The sequence below is a fragment of the Rhipicephalus microplus genome, chromosome 1 (assembly GCF_043290135.1).
Source record: "Rhipicephalus microplus isolate Deutch F79 chromosome 1, USDA_Rmic, whole genome shotgun sequence".
NCBI lineage: Eukaryota > Metazoa > Arthropoda > Arachnida > Ixodida > Ixodidae > Rhipicephalus > Rhipicephalus microplus.
The window spans coordinates 295,919,940-295,938,134 of record NC_134700.1 but is presented as its reverse complement, the minus strand read 5'-3'; the positions used below and the strand labels follow the sequence as shown (position 1 = coordinate 295,938,134).

At 44.4% G+C, this 18,195-nt stretch overlaps 1 protein-coding gene across 1 annotated transcript in view; it reads left to right on the top strand.

Annotated features, from left to right (window-relative positions):
- Hyccin (PI4KA lipid kinase complex subunit hyccin) overlaps positions 1-18,195 on the top strand; it is a 69,651-nt gene that overhangs the window by 34,053 nt on the left and 17,403 nt on the right. The window contains exons 7-10 of the mRNA XM_037412204.2: positions 972-1,090; positions 5,247-5,342; positions 8,840-8,974; positions 9,669-9,756. Of these exons, the coding sequence (XP_037268101.1) occupies positions 972-1,090; positions 5,247-5,342; positions 8,840-8,974; positions 9,669-9,756 (438 nt within the window). The remainder of the gene's footprint in view (positions 1-971; positions 1,091-5,246; positions 5,343-8,839; positions 8,975-9,668; positions 9,757-18,195) is intronic.

Below are 18,195 nucleotides of genomic sequence, written 5' to 3'. Positions count from 1 at the left end.
AATAAATTTTGACAGCATCTACTAGGTCATACATATTTCCTAAATGGTAAAAGTTAGGTACATTGTTCTCTGAGGGGGCCATAGACCTAATGCACTAAATTTCAGTAAATGTCATTGAGCCAATATCTCCAAAGTATGAAGAATGCACTTCGAATAATGTATAATCGTGTTTGGAGATTTCGGTGCAAAATTGACAAATGAAACTGTGACCTTCATTTTTTGTGTTAATAAATATATGATAGTTAAACTAAACATCATTAGTGTTTTCAAAGTACAATTATATAATCATTCTAGGTGAAATCATGGTTTCACTCTAGTGCCCCTTAAACTTAAAATTTAAATAGAGCACACTGGACTTTATCGCACTTTTGTGTGTGTGTGTTTGTGTGTGCCTGTGTGCGTGCGCAAGCGAGGGAGTGCACATCAAATAATGACACAAATTGCAACGATGAAATAAAACAAGAGGCTTTTTGTTCAGGACTTCTATTTCTGTTCACTTTTGTTGCCTATCAATCTTTCTGCTATCAACACAAATTGTAACGATGGAATAAAACAAGAGGCTCTTTGTTCAGCACTTCTATGTCTGTTCACTCTTGTTGCCTATCAATCGTTATGCTGTCAACACAAATTGCAATGATGGAATAAAACAGGGACCTCTTTGTTCAGCACTTCTATTTCTGTTCACTCTTGTTGCCTATCAAGCTTCATGGCTATCAAAGCAATCACAAAAACATTGACAGGCATGTATAACCAAATACCAATACACTCAAGCCTGATTATAACAGAGTTGCATCTTACACAAAAATTAAGTTTGTTATTCAGGAAAATTCGTTATAAAGGTATATTCCTAATACTGTATCTATCGCAAAACTTTTTTGTATTCACTTCATTATAACTGATAATTTGTTATATCCATGTTCATTATATCGAGGTCCGAGTGTATTTTTGACTGGTGTTTCGTGCCTATGCAGCCTATATCGCTGCCGCAACCTCAGCTGACTGAAAACATGCTGTCCAAACTGGAGCATGGAGACAGCAAAGTGGTGCAAGGCCCGCACCCTGCTGTTGATGTTATGAGTGCGAGCAACAGGTGAGGATTGCTTCCTAATGCATGCTAAGTTCTTGTAGCCAGCTTTGCTTGGATCATGCATATGCCGTTTAGTGTTCCATTGTCCCAAATGAGTGCTTAATCAGATGTGTGCCACCACTTTGAGATGACAGCATGTAATCACGCCACCAACAGTTTCTTCAATGAGTGCACAAAGCAGGGAAAAAAAAAAAAAGTGTCAGAAGGCGGTGAGAACGTCCTCCATACCCTATTCGCAGAAGACAGAGACACCACCGAGACAGCCTAATACACGCGGAAGAGCGGAAGAATTCGAGAAATGAAAGAATGTGCTGTCTGATTCTGCAAACAAACCTGTGAGAAGGTAGATCTAGCCCTTTCTCTAGCTTTTTCTGTGTTACACACGAATAATGTAGAACCTAGGTGTGGGGTGTCAGTCAGTGAAGTGATGTTGTTCAAGTGAGAGTGTTAGTGAAAGAAGGCTTGTTCTATAATTGCCACGGTGTAGTGAATTCAGCGTAGCAGGTTCAGAAGAAATCAAAAGGACAAAGCATGCATTCTTGGTCACACACACACACACACACACACACACACACACACACACACACACACACACACACACACACACACACACACACACACACACACACACACACACACACACACACAGACTTTTTATAAAGACTCAACCAACTCGCATTATACACAATATTCAACAATACTCGTCGTATGTACATTAAGTAGATATCGATAAGCATTTACTCAGTTCACAGTTCGTGTAAGGAAGACATAGTCAAGGTGCACACATCACTGTTGGTGCCAGCCGCAGAAATCGGGAGCGTCCCAGACGCAATGCTTCAGAGTCGGGGCTAGTTGTTCCTCTGATAGTCTGGTAGACAGGTGGGGTGTTGTGAACGGTCGTCGTCGGTGTACGGTAAGGCGACTGGTGCCCAGGTACACTACCCGAGAACTTCCGTCAACCCTTCAGAGTCACAGGCTCAGAGGCAACAGGCATCGGCAGGAGCCAGGGTTTCTTCTCCGCATGGCTGCTTCTTCCGCCCAACTCTGCATCTCCCCCGCGCGCTGCTTCTGCATTTCTCCTCTCCCTTCACTCTTATTTTTTTGTTCCGAAATTTTCGTGCTACGAGGGTTCCTCGCGTCCCTCTTCCTTTTCTTTAATCTCTGTTGTTAGCGTTGCATTGGCTTAATGCCTTTGTCTTCCTTACTTCACCAGCGTCCTTATAAGCAACACATGACAATAATGTAGTGCTGTCAGTGGATCTTGAAGAATTGAGTGATGACCCTGAGGGAGCAGTGAAAACTTTTGAAGAGGAAACATAAACGGGCTAACAATGGAGGGAACGATAATGATCAGCACTGGAGTCTGCATGAGTGGTTCCTGAAAGACAAGAGAAACATTCGGGACAAGTACCAAAAATTCGTGGAATGGACATAATATTTAAAAGCGACCTTTAATAGTTTGTAGTACAGGAGATTGCACTGTAGTACGTTCATGAGATTTCCTGCTGGCTTCACATGCTAGTGGCATCAACTAGCAGAAAAAGTTTTGTTACCATTGCTTTATACACAACTTAAGATATATTGTAAGTAGTAATTGGTACCAGCCGAGGGTGCATGTTCGTGTGATGCTTGTACTGCCTAAACTGCTAATATATGTTGCTTGTGTTATAAACTTCTGGCTTTGACTTGGGCCTTCGAGTCACAACCAGCGTTCGCTGGCGCACTAGGACCTACCCTTCAGCTGTTCATGCTTTCATGATACCGTATTTAGTTGCATAACAGGCGTACTCCCAGTTTGGTCATGAATAATCAGATTTTTTTTTTATTTCCCGAACATGGCCATGATCAGTAGTTCTGTACCGTACTTGCACAGTTGCAGTTCTACACCCTCTTATGTTAACTGGAATGAGGAAAAAGGAAAAGAAAAAAAGAGCGCGGCATCGCTGCGCCAGCTGCGTGAGGGCGTCGAGTAACCTTTGCGTCAGCATGGCTTTGGCCGTGCGAGCTCCGCATGGAACGTGCGATCGCATCCTTATCAAGTGCACTTCGAGTTTCTTGTCTGAAAAAGTGTCATCGTTATCGTGTTTGTTAGCTCGTCCGCAAATTTAAAAGCCTTTCGAATTTTTGACGCGAGCTTTGCTACCCCTATGCAGACTTGCACAAGCTCGGCGGACTTTTGTCGCCATTGATTTCCCAGCGGCGAACCTAAATGTTGTATCACTGTCATTGTTTAAATCTTGTCCCCACAAAATGCAACAAAGTTTCACAACGCAAGTCTCAAGACTTGAAGAAGCAGGATGGTACCCTGATTGGGTTATCACTAGGACATGCGAAGAAGTGGCAAAGATAGTAAAAGCTTGGCTGGAATAAAAGAACATAATCACACTACCACTCGAAAGAATGTAGCTGCGATTCCTTATGTGCATAGGTTGTTGCACAGGATTGAAATTGGGGGTACTAGGTACCGAGTTGATTCTGTAGTCAGCGTTGGCCACAAGTTGCAGCAGGTATGTCCAGCTGTGCATAGGCAGTTGAACGGAGGAAAATACGACATGTGGCAAAACTGTGCGGTAAAACCCAAAAATAAGTTTGTAATTTGTCGAACGAATGCAGTATTCTATGTTCTTGCAATACGCTTTACTTTGGGCAAACTAGTCGGTGCATAAATATCGAAGTGTTAAAAATGGCACAGGTTCCCATTTGGCCATTCATTGTAGAAGAAATGCTTGTAAGCCTTGTTTTGATATAACGGAAATCTTGCATTGGCACAGAGACCAGTGCTCATGGGAAATCATGGAGGCCTTCTACGTGTCAGTGGAAGGCGACAAAAGTATCCATTGGTCAACTTTGTTGGCACTACCAGATGCAGAAGTATCATACCTCAAGGAGAGCTTGTGTCATGTCCATGTCTCATCAGCCACATAGGCTGTTGCTGTTTCTTTTGTCACATTGTGCATGCACAATGGTTGTTTGTTTTTTTAGTTTTTCCGGATGCTATTTATTCTGCTTTTTTTTGGGATAAAATTTTAGTTTCGAGTCAGCCCTATAGTCTGTCTTTCCTCTTTTCATCCTCGTTTTTTTCACACTAGTATTCGTTCAAGATGGAAGCCCACTAACTTGCTCAGTTGACTTTCTGATGACTCTTTGTGGCCTGAATCCACTCCGGCGGTAGACAAAGTTCAGCAAAAATTTAGCAGTTACGCTTCACCATTTTGACCTTTTAGGCTCACCAATTCAAATCGGCTCATGAAGTTCACAACAATCTGTTTTTTGTTTACAGTCAAACCCCTTTATAAGAGACACTGATATAAGAGACAAATGGGTGTAAGAGACGCTAATATGCCAACAATCAAATACAGGGTATAGGAAAATGCATATTAGGTTCCCTGCTTATAAGAGACATCTCGTATAAAAGACAAGAATTGCTGCCCCGAGCATGCCTCTTATAAACAAGTTTAACTGTGTTTGAGACAAAACCAAAGCAAGGCCGCAAGTGCGTTCGAAGCCTGCAAGCAGGAGGATTAGGCAAATCCATGTACAACTGATCATTCCCATGGTGGCTGAACGATTGCAGCACCATAGTTCTCTGTGTGTTTTTTTTTAAACTCTATGCTCAAACATATGCATTGGGCATTTGATCTTTGTTGAACAGTCGGCATCATCCAATGGAGGCGGAAATGCTATAGGCCTGTTTGCTCATATTTGGTGCACGGTAAAGAACCCTAGGTATTTGAAATTTCCGGAGCCCTCCGCTATGGTGCCTCTCATAATCGTATGGTGGTTTTGAGATGTTAAACTCCACATATCTTTTACGAACAGTCGGCATCATGAAGTGGCATGCAAAATGAGGCGCGACATGTGCCAAGCAGTAGAGTGAATAAAAAAGTGAAAAAGGCGGTCTCCGTGAAATGAAAGAAAGCAAGTACATCTGTAAGAATTATGTAATATGTAATTATTCTTAATTTGGTCTTTTCTTTAGTTTGCATGCCTGCATTCTCTGTAAAAATAATGCCAGTTGAGTTTTGGGTCGGAAGTGCGGAGTTGTGCAGATTCTGCAGTGGTGTGTAAATAAATCCACCCAATAGATTGTATAATTCACTGGTCCTGCTTGCTTGCACACTTTGATTCTTTTTAAATTGAAATTTTGTTGTTTTTTTAGGCTGCAGGTGGCCATTGTCCTAATGCGCGTCTACAACCAGTCAATCAGCTCCATGCCTCAGGCATCCAGAGCCTCATTCTGCAAAATGTGCTCAAGGTTAGTGTGATTACTAAGCAATGGTGGCCACCATTCCTGTTGCCGGTCCAGGAAGCTGTAATGAATAGGTGGCATTCTTGTGTGCCCTGCTTTTGAAGGAAGGAGCAATCGCAGCAGAGAGGATGTGTGTGATGAACAGCCAGGGATGTGCATTGCTGGTTCACCCCAACTCTTTTGCTGTATTTTCTCGGATCTAGGCCATGCCCCATTCTAAGCTGACCCCCAAAAGTTCAGAGCCTGGGGAAAAAAAACAAGCTTACCTCGAATGTAGTCTGAGCAAAACAGCGAAGACAGCGTTCACAAAGAGCAAACATTTATTGAAAATGAAGATGAAACAAAGCAGTTGTGTCATGATGCAAATGACTGGAAAAACATACAGCTGCTAGTCCTTTGTGTTTCTTCGTCCTTGTTTTTTTTCTCGCTGCTTCTAGTTATTTGCATCATAAAGATGCCGCGCTCATTCCGAGTCATTGCCGCCGCCGCTGACTTCTTTGTCACTGTATTCAAACACTGCACAATCCTCGGTTCCATCAAGCGCATCGGCTATGTCGCACTTCTTAAAAAGAGCGCACAATCAAAGTTTTGGGGATGTCGTCCCATGCTGTAGCCCCTACAGCAACGCATTTTTTTTTTACACTTCAAAGTCCCGCCCGGCTTGAAAGTTAGACGACGACTTTGTGGCTAGGACAAATTTCCTTGTATAAGTGGCACTATAATGACACTGTCTATTTGGCCCCATTTAACTACACCACACAGACAACTCAAAGCGTGACTGAAGATGACAAAAGGCTTATCTCAACACTTGCCACAAAGATCAAAATGGCGGTCTCACGTGTGTACTTAAGCCAGGTGTTGGGTCAGCTATTAACAGCTACAATATCGTCTAGGGGGCACTAGTTGTGCACCACTTTTCTCAATGAATACTGGTGCAATTTTCAAAATCCTCGAATCTAAGCTGGCTCTGGAGTTGGATACAAAGGAGTAAAAAAAATTATTGACTTAGATTCGAATAAATACGATACTTTTGCCCCCTCCTTCCCTGTCTGCATCAGTAGCACATCGAAGATGCAGTTTTTTTTTTTTTGCGGCGAAAGTTTCATAGAAGTTTTTAGCTGATATCAACGGGGGGGGGGGGTAGCAATTTATATTTATTCATACGACGGCAGCATCCACAGCGACGTAGTCGTCATACGTTGTACCAGTGGCGCCCAGTGCATTCATTGGCCCATTGAGCTCTTGCTCACAAAAGGATGCTTCTGATTGTTGTGCTTCGATGGCAGGCTCCCCTTTGCTGTCCATACGGAACCCACACCTCGCGAAGCAGTGTTCTACAGTTAACGCACTCACTGCACTCCACGCTGATGTGTCGTAATGCATGGCGTTGAGTTCTGAAATTGTCGTAGACTGCTGTCTACAATCAATGCGTGCGAGAGAGCACTTGATGATGCTTTTTCTGTACGAATGCTTTACGCATTTTATGGCCCCGGCACCCAACGGCTGCAAGTAGCTTGTCGTAATGAGTCTATTAGTAGCAACGCTGCCTTATGATCACTGCCATGGGCAACGCTAACATTACGACCCTAAGCTGAATGGTAGCCCATGGGCACCACACAGCCATTCAGCCTCTACTCTGGTTGCTGTTGAATTAAGAGGCCAGAGGCAAGAAAGAAACAGAGCTGAGTAGCCAGATATTAAGGCTACAACAATCCGTCTACATTCATAGACAAGCTCAAGCAACTGACAACAGGTTGCATTTTTCACGCCTGTCACCTTGGCTGAAGATGAGAGTGAGCATTAGACTTCAGATTTTAACAGCGCCTGTTCAAAACATAGGCCATGAACGCAGAAATCACACCACATATGGAGCTGTTCTTGTTTATTTCATGACATTTTATTGTTTAAGCTCTTAAATGGTGAAATCACATGCCATAGTTCCTTATTTTTCGACACTTGCTTTTGCTCTGTGACAACACATGTAATGCTTTGCGAAAAAAACGAATGATGACCTATATCCCTGGAAGCAGTCTAGTGGCATTTTATGCTTTTTTTAGTGCATGAACTATAGGCTTGTGCATAATGTGCAACGCCACTAAAAAGCACCAAGCATCGCGGAACATTAGGCACCCAAGCCTAATATTGCTCCTGGCAAAGGCTTCTCTTAAAAATCAGCTTTGAGTTAGTCAAAAAAGCAAACTCTCAGTGAAGCGAACGCCATGATGACATAACGATCTTTGACGAATTACTGGCATGAGCTATCTGGTATCAGCCTAGCAGACGACGTGTGTGCACCTCGATCAAGTAGTCATGAACGACAGACACATGCCTTTGAAATGAGCTGGGTGTACAGAACAACTGCTTCACGATTCTCGTTTCCAAGTTTTTATTACACCTTAAACAGTGCGAATACAGCCAGAAACTGAGCCGTATAGCAGCTCCGAATACAGCTGCGGCATTCGTTTGTGTGAGAGATGATAGAGCGTCATGTCTACTCCAGTCCCTGGCGGCGTATTGCCACACTTACGCCAACGGCTGCTTCCCATTGAAAACTGCTCCTTCACCTGAGCACTGAAAAAATAGAGGAGGCGCTGTTCAAACAAAGCGCACGTCCTCCACGCACGAGCATTACTTCTGTGGTGGCATGATGGCAGGCGAATGTTTTTGAAGCACCGTGGGTTTCTAAGCTTGCCAATCACCCACCGGTTTAGTTTGTCCGAGTCGTCCATATTGCAGCAAAGGCGCATCGTCAGCCGGTCTTTGCTACATTTGCTTCTGTGGCACGCTGTGCCCTTCTGGCTTAACGATTTTGATGGCTTTACATGAAAGAGCAGGCCTGTTTCATCAGGGTTGTAAATGTCACAAGGCTTATACCCCTCAATTAAAGCAGGTAATGTGAACTTCCAATCATCGGCAGTTTCCACGTTCCAAGTGTATAGCAGTAACAGACTAGAGTGCATGTTGTGTTCCCATTTGCTATGTTATTGTGTGATTTAATTGGTGTAAGAACTTTTTTTTTTACAAATTGAAGCCCAAGTTCTGAATGTTGTTGCTATGTATGGTTGCTAATTTCAGCAGGCAAGCTGAGACAACATATGTAAGCAAGCTATTAGTACTTGGTTAATTATTAACAATCTGATATTGTAGGGCTGACTCTCAGCCACTCTGCATCTTGGATATCCTGCACATCTTTTCATTGCCAAAGTGAAACAAAATGACTCCTTTTAACATCATCAATTGGACATGAGCATTATACTTGGTGTTGGCACAATCATAGATATACATACTTTCGAGTCGCAATGCTTTGAAGGTTGGTGTCATAGCAGGCAACAAAAAGCCATTTCCCAACACAGAATGTGAAGCACAGTTTTTGTTTGCATTCTTCATTCATAACACTAGTCATCTGGTGCCCATAAGATTTCTGTTCTAGACTGGTCTGTTGGATTCAATATTGCATTGCTCAGACCATGGCTAAATATATAATACTTTCGTGAACTGTGCAGGGTGGTGAACCAAGGAACGCTCGAAACTGTTCGGCGGATGTCTTTTGACAGCAGCCTGCCTTCCAACTTTGCACCACGTGTCAATCTGAACCCGCAGATCCTCCTGGAAATGCTACAAGCTATATACTACTCCATGTGAGCTGACAGCCTTGATGCTTTCTGTATCTGTCTGGTCTTAGCGGATCACCTACTGGGCAAGCAGAATAAACACAAAAGTAATGTAAAATTATGCTGGCATTTTAGCCTGCCTGTCTGTGGTCTGCTCAGTCAATACATGAGTGCATACTAATCTCTTCTCTGTGATCCTCCGAATCTGAGTGTACCAATTGTTTCAGTGCTCTAGGCTCGAAGTACAGATGTCTTATAAAAAGTGAACTGCTCACTTCTTTTGAAATCAGCGAAAGGGAAGGAAGCTGAAGCTGAAGAAACACTGGACACGACCGGGACCAGTGGTACTAATTAGTGCCGCTGTGAAAAGAGCAAGAGTTGCCATGCCACTGCATCCACGAGAAAGAGGATTTTCGCATATCTCAAAAGCATCTTATTTCTCAGTTGCTTTGAGACATACCAAGACCATCTCTCATTGCTTTGGTCTGGTGTCCAATCATCAGAAAGGTACGATTGAATGTAGCTGGAGACACGTATTTCTGACCATGCAAACAGGCTTGGCTTTGAAAATATGCTGTGCAGCCCTCTGGGATGGCTAGTGGGATCCTCTTAGGTCAGAAAGTTTGGGAATGCTTGGGAACTCATGGAAAGTGCTGCAAAATTCATACTAATGCGACAGTATCACAGAGTAAAATTTGTATTATTTTGTTCACATGGACAGGTTCAATGGTCTGTTTGCCCTTGCGCATCAAGCCCTGAATGACATTCATCGGCGAGCCATGCAGCAAATGTACTCTGATGTCTTAGTGGTGAGCATTTCCACTTCTGTCTATTGTTGAAAAGTAACCTAATTAGTTGATTCTTTCCTACTCGGTACTCTTGCCTACATCTTAATTTTTTTTCCAAGTTTGGTTGATTTTAATACGCCCAAACCTTACTATTGCATCTTACACGAAAATAAATTTGTTATATCTGAAGATTAATTGTAAATGCATATTTTTAACTCTACAGCTATTACAAGACTATTTTTCAATTACTTTGTTATAACCGATATGTCGTTACACCTGAATTCGTTATATAGAGGTTTGAATGTAATTAAATATTAGGCATGTGCAAATATTCAAGCATTTCAAATATCCCAATGAATATCTCTGTATTATATTTCAGTTTGACACAAATTAAAATTATTCAATGTTTCAAGGTATTCAAAATGAACTAATAGACATATACACTCAGGCCTCAATGAGAATCTTGATAATACGACCATGGTTCATGGGAATTACGTGATTTTACGAATTTTAAGGTTGTTCCGAATAGACTAAATTATATAAAATATGCCATGATTTGGTATTATACGAATGGCTTCCCCAGCCACCTCGAATGATATGAACGTGCGATTGACGTTCGCAGCGCAACTCAGCTTGTCTGTGGGAGGACCAGGCGCATTCACACTTGACCTCGAAGGGAGTTAATGTGGCAATACTCACCAGAATTTCCCTCGCTTTAACACTTTCGTTACCGCGAGAAATTTGGCCACTCTTGGGTAGTCTAGAAACATTATTTTTTATGGCACCCAAAGTTACTGATGTTAATGTTTATAATGTCAAATTGTACAGCTAGGAGTTACTTTTCAATCACGGTTAGTTTGAAACCACAAATTTGCTAGCAATAGTGCAAAAAAAAATCATCAAACAAAAAAGGTTGTAAACATGAACAAAGAAATTTCATAGAACCATCAACACTGCTCTGAACAGGCTAAGCATAAAAAGCAAAGGAAATATACATTTTAAGCACAAGGAGCACGCACAATTATCCTGCAAATATAAGCGCTGTAAATACAGAAGATTTTGTGTACGTAAAATAACATTGCACGTAGTGTCTTTCATGCCACCGTGCGAAGCAGTTTCCCGATGCGGTAAAACACAGGATTGCTACGCATGTTTCAAAGAAAACACTTGCTTTCTGTTCAACGTTTCTTTGTTCATAGCATAATTCACAGTTCCTGGTATTTCTTTTTGGCTGGTGCTATTAGCCCTGAGGAGTGTTTCGTGTAGGGACATCAAGATGGTCTGTGGGACCTCCAAGAACAGTCTCTCTCGCTGCACCTCGGCTTCTGGAAAATGTGCGTTCAAGCTTATTTATTTGTGCTTTTGCATAGCTTCTCAATAACTTTAACAACAAAAAACAAAAAGTCGACAGCGCTCACAAATCGCCGCACGACACTACGTAACACGGCTCCAAGGTTCACTCTCGGCTGCATCCGCACACGAAACTGCACTCCCTGCACTGCCGCCGGCAAGTAGTCTTCCCCGAAGAAAGTGGACGCCCTGCAGATAAGAGCTCTAACCTTCAGAACACACCACATCAACTTGCACCGTTGCCTGCCGGCAATAATGCGGCCCGAGCGCAAAGCTAAACTCATCGGTGGATGACTGCTGATGTTCCGGTGCGGTTTGACGAACTCTCGTCGTCCCCGTTGAAATCAAAAGTGTCAATGTCGTCTTACGAGCTTGTGCTGTTGTCGTCATTTGAATATTTCAGCCCAGATGCACGAGAATCCACCAAAATTTGCCGGTTTTGTGAAGCGGTCACACGCGACGTAGACGCCATGATTGAAACTATGCATGCTCACTCGTGCGCATGAAAAGGCGCTAATCACCACAGGGCGAAAAAAACAAACACAAGAGCGAAACTGATAAAATACTTTTTTCTTTTACGCGTTAGATAGCCCAAGGGGTCAAAAAGCATTCAAAACAGGGCAAATATACAAGTTGTAAACATCCAAAACATACCATCGATGGGGATGGGCGCGGTCACGAAAGTGTTAACTGACCAAAAACTACGGCGCAAAAAAATCTGTTGAAGACCAACGGGGCTTGGCCTTTTCTAATAAGCACAGCAACTCAAGTGAAGATCACAGAAACTAAAACTGATGCCCCTTCAACTACGATATTGTCTGCCGCATGCTGGTAGGCAATCTGGAGGCCTGCATTCGCGCCTCCCTTTGAGGCAAACATTTGCATCTTTGTGGTTCCAGATTGTTTGGTCTGCACATGCTGTCGTGCTTTGGCCGCCAAGAATCGTGATGCGTGCCTCCTGTTATGCCTTGGTGTCCAAACCGAACTTCATTGCTTCTGCAAAGGCAACCAGTGTCAAAATCAGCGAGCGTGCTCCGCTAATGCCATCACTGTCAACAGTTTGTCTCGCGCAACGCACAGCAAGCTCCCTCCATCCATGGGTCTGATTCCAGCCTGGTGATGAAGTCGACGTCATCTAACCCGATGTGTCTTGCGCAACGCGTGGCAATACCACTCGCCCATGGGTGCAATCCATCGGCGGGTTTTAATTGGAAGCTGCTGACGCAAGGAACAACGGCCGTTTCGCATTGGAGGCTGCTGACGCAAGAGCAAGCGGCAGTTCTGATTGGGGGTTTCTGACGTAACGGTCCCCAGGGCCTATAAAAGAACCAAGCAGCAGACGATAGCGTCGGAGCATACGACAGCGTCAGAGCGTCCCAAGACATCCCGGCTCTTCGAGCTCCTTAAGCTATCGGCCCCAGTGCCGAATATGTAATGCCTCTGTTTATTCTGTACATAAATGTTGCCTTAACTCACCATCCTCTTGTCTGCTCCGTCTATCAGCTCTGCGCAGTTGCAGTCGCGAGCTAAGAAAAGGGCACTACCCAGTAGTGGTGGTAGCTATACAGTACGCAACAGTCCTCAAGGCTGGCATCCATACGCGCACTACTTACCTGAAAAAGGCCAATATTTCTGCCACCCGATAGCAGATCATCTTTTTGATTCACGGTTTTGGCTACACTGGCCGCACTAGCTCTCAAACTATGTGATGTAAACAACCAGCAGGCTACAAATTCAACATGGCGGCAAAGGCGTCAGCGGGGAATCGTGTTGGCGCAATCGTGAACTACCTGTGCAGCATGTCAATGCTGACCGCCTTGACAAGGACTTGTTCATCGATAAATCGATAGCCTGGTTTGGATTACGATCGCTAAGAACACTGGAAGTAGAAGGTGCAGCAGCAGCGAGTCAGCATGCCCTAATGTGTCTCGCTTTTGTGCTGCCGGCTTAATTCATCGCCATCGCTGCTGGTGCGTCTGCTCGTGTCGTTTCTACTGGTGTATCTCCAAAAACAACGTTTGTAAAGCTGTAAGCTGTTACTTTTCAGTGCTTCGCAAGCATAACTTGAAGTTGGTACGAATTTAATGCTCAGGAAACAGGCAACATGGAATTAATTCACAAGCGGCAATGGCGGCGGCGGCGGTGTCATATCTAAGGGGCTCAAGGAATGTGAATGTTTTTGACGAGCGCGGACATGGTTTTCCGGCTGCTCTGGCATTTTCGCTTGAATTCTCCAGTGTAAATTCTCCAGGACTGTTTTTTTTCTTTGACGACTTCGCTGCGTGGTTTTCCAGCCACTTAAGCGGCAAAGTGAGTGATATTTCTTATGAGTTTTGCCGCTTTCACTCTCTTTGATGTCATGTCTCAACGCACATTTAAGTGCCAGCATCATGAGTGAGGAAACCGCTGCATTTTATTGAGAGACCGGGAAGGCAGAAAAGTTCAAAAGAACAGCATGGAGTTATTGTCAGAAAGAAGTAGCTGTCCTCAATAAAGCTCCTGTTCATCTTCTTGATCAGCTATAACTTGTTTTTGGTTCATAAAAATTCGGGATAATACGAATATTTTGTGTGCTCCCTTCGAATTCGTATAATCAAGATTCCAGTGTATAGCAAAGTTGCATCTTACAAGAAAAAAGCTTGTTATATCCGAAAATCCATTAGACAGTATAACTTCATTGTAACGGACCTCCACAGTGAAGATGATTTTGGTCTGTTGTAAAAGTAGAATGTAAAATCCAAGTACTGTTATGACGGACTCTTATGAAAACACTGAATGGGTATGTTACAACCGTAGCGAATCACGAGTCATATAGTAATGTAGAGTCGACTCCTTTTAAACGGAACTCGAAGGTGTCCAGAAAACTTCCATTTATTAGGAGTTTCATTTAAGCAAAGTACACTTATTTAATAAACCAAGACATTTATTCAAATTGCACAAACCTCACCTTACTCATGTGGATGAGTAGGAGAAAAAAAAAAGTCGCAGCTTTGCCACAAAGGCAAAGCAATAAACGAGATAGCAACAAATTGGAAGCACACGCACAGAATGGCGAGCAGATCGAAACATGCCCCGCGTTTCTCACGCACAAATGACGCAGAAAATGTACTCACAGGTACAGATGATCGCGAATAAGCGTCTCAGTTGTTACATCGCTCTGTCTGAAAAGCCCGCTCTTTTCGCAAACGGAGACTGTGCAGTGGTCATAGTGACCTTTGTGCACCAAATAACTGCAACAGAATCGTACCGGTGAAATCTCAAGGCCAGCCAAGGCGTATGATCTTCCCCACCACGAGATAAGGACGTAGGAGTGAGCGTCCACCCCCACCACTGTGCGGAGCGAAGTACGTGTGGGAGACGAGAGCACGCGCCCCCATGTCATGACGATGTGGGGACGTGCACTCATTGTGCCATCTTGCTGGTAATGCTGAAAACGCGGTAGTTCCCCCCCTCCCCAAGATGCCCGTCACCAGCAGTAAGTGGTAGATACAAATAGCTTGGCGTTCAAACGTTGAATGACGTGCTCCTTCGTGGCTCAGTGGTTAACGCCTCGCACTCACGTTTCAGAGGTCCTGCGTTCGATTCTGCGCGCTGGAGTCTTTTTCTGGATTATTTTTCTTTCTTACGTTTTCATATATATGACGTGTATACATATACGGTGAATGGCAGCGATGGCAAAATTCAGCCGAGAGTGTCCATATACCGTATTTATTCGAACATAAGGCGAGGTTTTTTCCAAAATATGTAGTCTCAAAGTCATACCCCGCCTTATATTCGAAGCTCGGCATACCAATATGCAGATTTTGGTGCGACAGTTTTGGTTTCCACTTTTCAACCATTTCCAAGCTTCCAAAAGAGCCCGACAACACTGTCGGAAATGTAACAAAGAGATTTCAGAACAAAACGCATAAAATTTTACACAAACGCAGGTTGCAAATAGTAAATACCGAGTTTCGGTCGCTGCAAGGTTATTGAATAGCTCGCGATACAGCAGAGGCCATGGCAGCGGACGCCTTCGACCGTGTGAACATGCTGAGCTAGCAGTAGCCACTCCAAGCCAGTAGTAGCCGCAGCCGCAAAGCTTGTAAACAAGCCGGGACACCATTTTGCATTTTTTGTTGGAGTGCTGGAGTCCCTGCTGCAAGATTTTCTTTCTCAGTGCTTGTTTCTTATTTATGCGACCAGAGCAATGGCCATTCGTCGTTGCCACTACGATGCAGCCTTCCAAGAGGAAAGTCATAGCAGAGGCGGAAGCCACTGGAAACTGCGTGGCGGGTCGGAAGTTCGACGTTCCGGAAAACAACGTGTGTCGTTGGCGCAAACAGAAGACGGCGCTCTTAGCATTTGCCGCTGCGAGGAAGGCTTTCCGTGGCCCCCGAAAGGGAGCGTTTCCCGAAGTGGAAGAAGTGCTGACGGACTCTGTCAAAGAGAGAAGATGCCGCGGTTTGGCCGTTACTGCCGGCATCGTGCAGATGAAGGCGCACGAAATCGCAAGAGAACGTGGCATCCCCGCTTTCAAGTTCAAAGCCAGCCGGGGCTGGGTGCAGAAGTACATGAAGAGGGCCGGGTTTTCGTTGCGAAGGCGGACCTCCGTGATGCAGAAGTTGCCAGAAGACTACGAAGAAAAACTAATTTCTTTTCAAAGATATGTTATTGGCCTGCGACACGACCACGACTTCCTATTTGGGCAGATTGGCAATGCCGACGAAACTCCAATTTTTTTTTTTTACATGCCGTCGGCCCAGACAATTCACCAAAAAGGCGATCGCCAAGTGATCCTGCGCACTACAGGCAACGAGAAGGCTTGGATAACCGTGATGTTAGCCTGCACCGCCGATGGGCGGAAGTTGCCCCCCTACATCATCCTGAACAGAAAGATCACGCCAAAGAACGAGGTGTTGCCGCAGAACATCCACATTCGTTGCCAGGAGAAGGGGTGGATGACGGAAGAGCTTGTTCTGGACTGGGTAAAGTCGGTGTGGTACCGAAGACCTGCTCGCCCGGATGTCAATGCTGGTCCTCGACGCATTCCGCGGGCACCTCACGGAAGGTGTGAAGAAGAAGCTCATCGACAACCGGACGGAGCTGGTCGTCATCCCGGGAGGCCTGACAAGCCAACTACAGCCGCTTGACGTTTGCCTTTACAAGCCCTTTAAGGCACACGTCAGACGGCTGTACAATGAATGGATGGCGTCTGACACTGTGGCCCTGACGCCTTCGGGACGTCTAAAGCGGACGTCCTCATCCATGCTCGACGCTTGGGCAGCGATCGCCGAAGCCATGGTTGCGGCAAGTGCTGCATTTCAAATGCTCTTGACGGCACCGAGGATGACGAACTATTTGAGTGCGCAAGTGATAAGGAAGATTCCGGTACCACCACCTCTGAAGATAGTTTCTAAGTTGCACTTTCGTCTCGCTCGGAATATATATCTTTGTGCGTTTCTAAGTTGCACTTTCGTCTCGCTCTGAATAAATATCTTTGTGTACAGATAGTTCATGAATATTTGGTGTCTGCTTTGCTGAAAGGTAAGGAACTTAGTTGCCTTTTTTCTTTCGTTTCTTTCGCACTATATTAGTGTGCAAACTTTTTTCTTTTTCTTGGGTCTTTCAACTTCCACCTCGCCTTATAATCATGACCGCCTTATATTCGAATAAATACGTAATTGCTATCGCAATAAAAGGAGTGAAGGGTGTAGTATTGTTTGGCAAGCTTGGCTTGTTTCGTCACAAGGTATGCACCCATGCCTGACAAAGTAGCCAGAAATTCTGGACAAGCCTCGTGCTCAAAATAGCACTGCAAAACCACTGCAATGTTCAAAAGCGTCTTTAGCTGATCTCTCTGGTGGTACCATTGCACTGGCAATATTGTCATCACATTTATCGCTAGAATGTTTATCCTCATCTTGCACTTCCGCAATCATTTTCTTGACGATCTTTTCATGATAGGTACGAACATTTTCATAAATTGATTCATAGTCCTGCAGCGTGAAAAGGGCAGAGGGCGCGACCTGATTGAATACTGCCTCAATGTCGGCATCAGCAGGGCTTTCTTCATCAGATACTGCTTTTTGCACTTGAAAGCCAGCATGGTGAAAGCATCTGTGTATTAACAGTACTGAAAGTTGGGCGAGTTGCTACTCATTCATGACTTCTTTGCGCAAACACGTACACGGACACAAGGAAAAGAGGCAAACAACACGGGCGCGAACTCACACCTAGTTTATTTTGAACAACGAACTGTACTTATATCTTCACGTAGCCCACACGCCCCCCCATGGGCGGATCCAGGAACAAACGAGATAACCTAAAGACAGCTTATTCAGCATGACGTCATGATAAGAACCACAAAACAACAAAAATTGAAAAGTTCACGCATCTGCAGACGGATTGTTGCACGTGCCTTTCAAAAAGTCAAATTCTTTATCGGACATGGTGACGGAAGCTTGGCCTACACATTTTTCTCCCATGTTTCTAATATGGAATCTGCAGATGCGTGAACTTTTCAATCTTTGTTGTTTTGTTGTTCTTATCATGACGTCGCGCTGAATAAGCTGTCTTTAGGTTATCTCGTTTGTTCCTAGATCCGCCGATGGGGGGGCGTGTGGGCTACGTGAAGATATAAGTACAGTTCGTTGTTCAAAATAAACTAGGTGTGAGTTTGCGCCCGTGTTGTTTGCCTCTTTTCCTTGTGTCCGTGTACGTGTTTGCGCAAAGAAGTCATGAACATCTGTGTATTGTTGTTGCCTTCACTTGCTCCCAGGCACGAGCTAAAATGTGGATGGCTGCCAATAAATCTATGGTGTAGCATTTCCCGCTGTCTGCACAAAGCAGCATTTGATGGAGCAATGGTCGGCGGTAATGAACCTTTATGTTCTGAATAACCCTTTGATTCATTGGCTAGATCACTGTATTGGTTGGCAAGAACTGCAGAGTGATGGCTTGGAGTCCTTCAGTTTGGAAAGTGGCCATGGTCATCTTTCAGCTTTGGAAAATGGCCATGGTCATCCAGGCTCTTGTCTACCAAGCCCGCAAGGCGGCTGAGGAGCTCGGCATCTCAGTTCCCACGTGGGAGCTGCACTCAACACAGTGATCTGTGTTTTGAAGGACCAA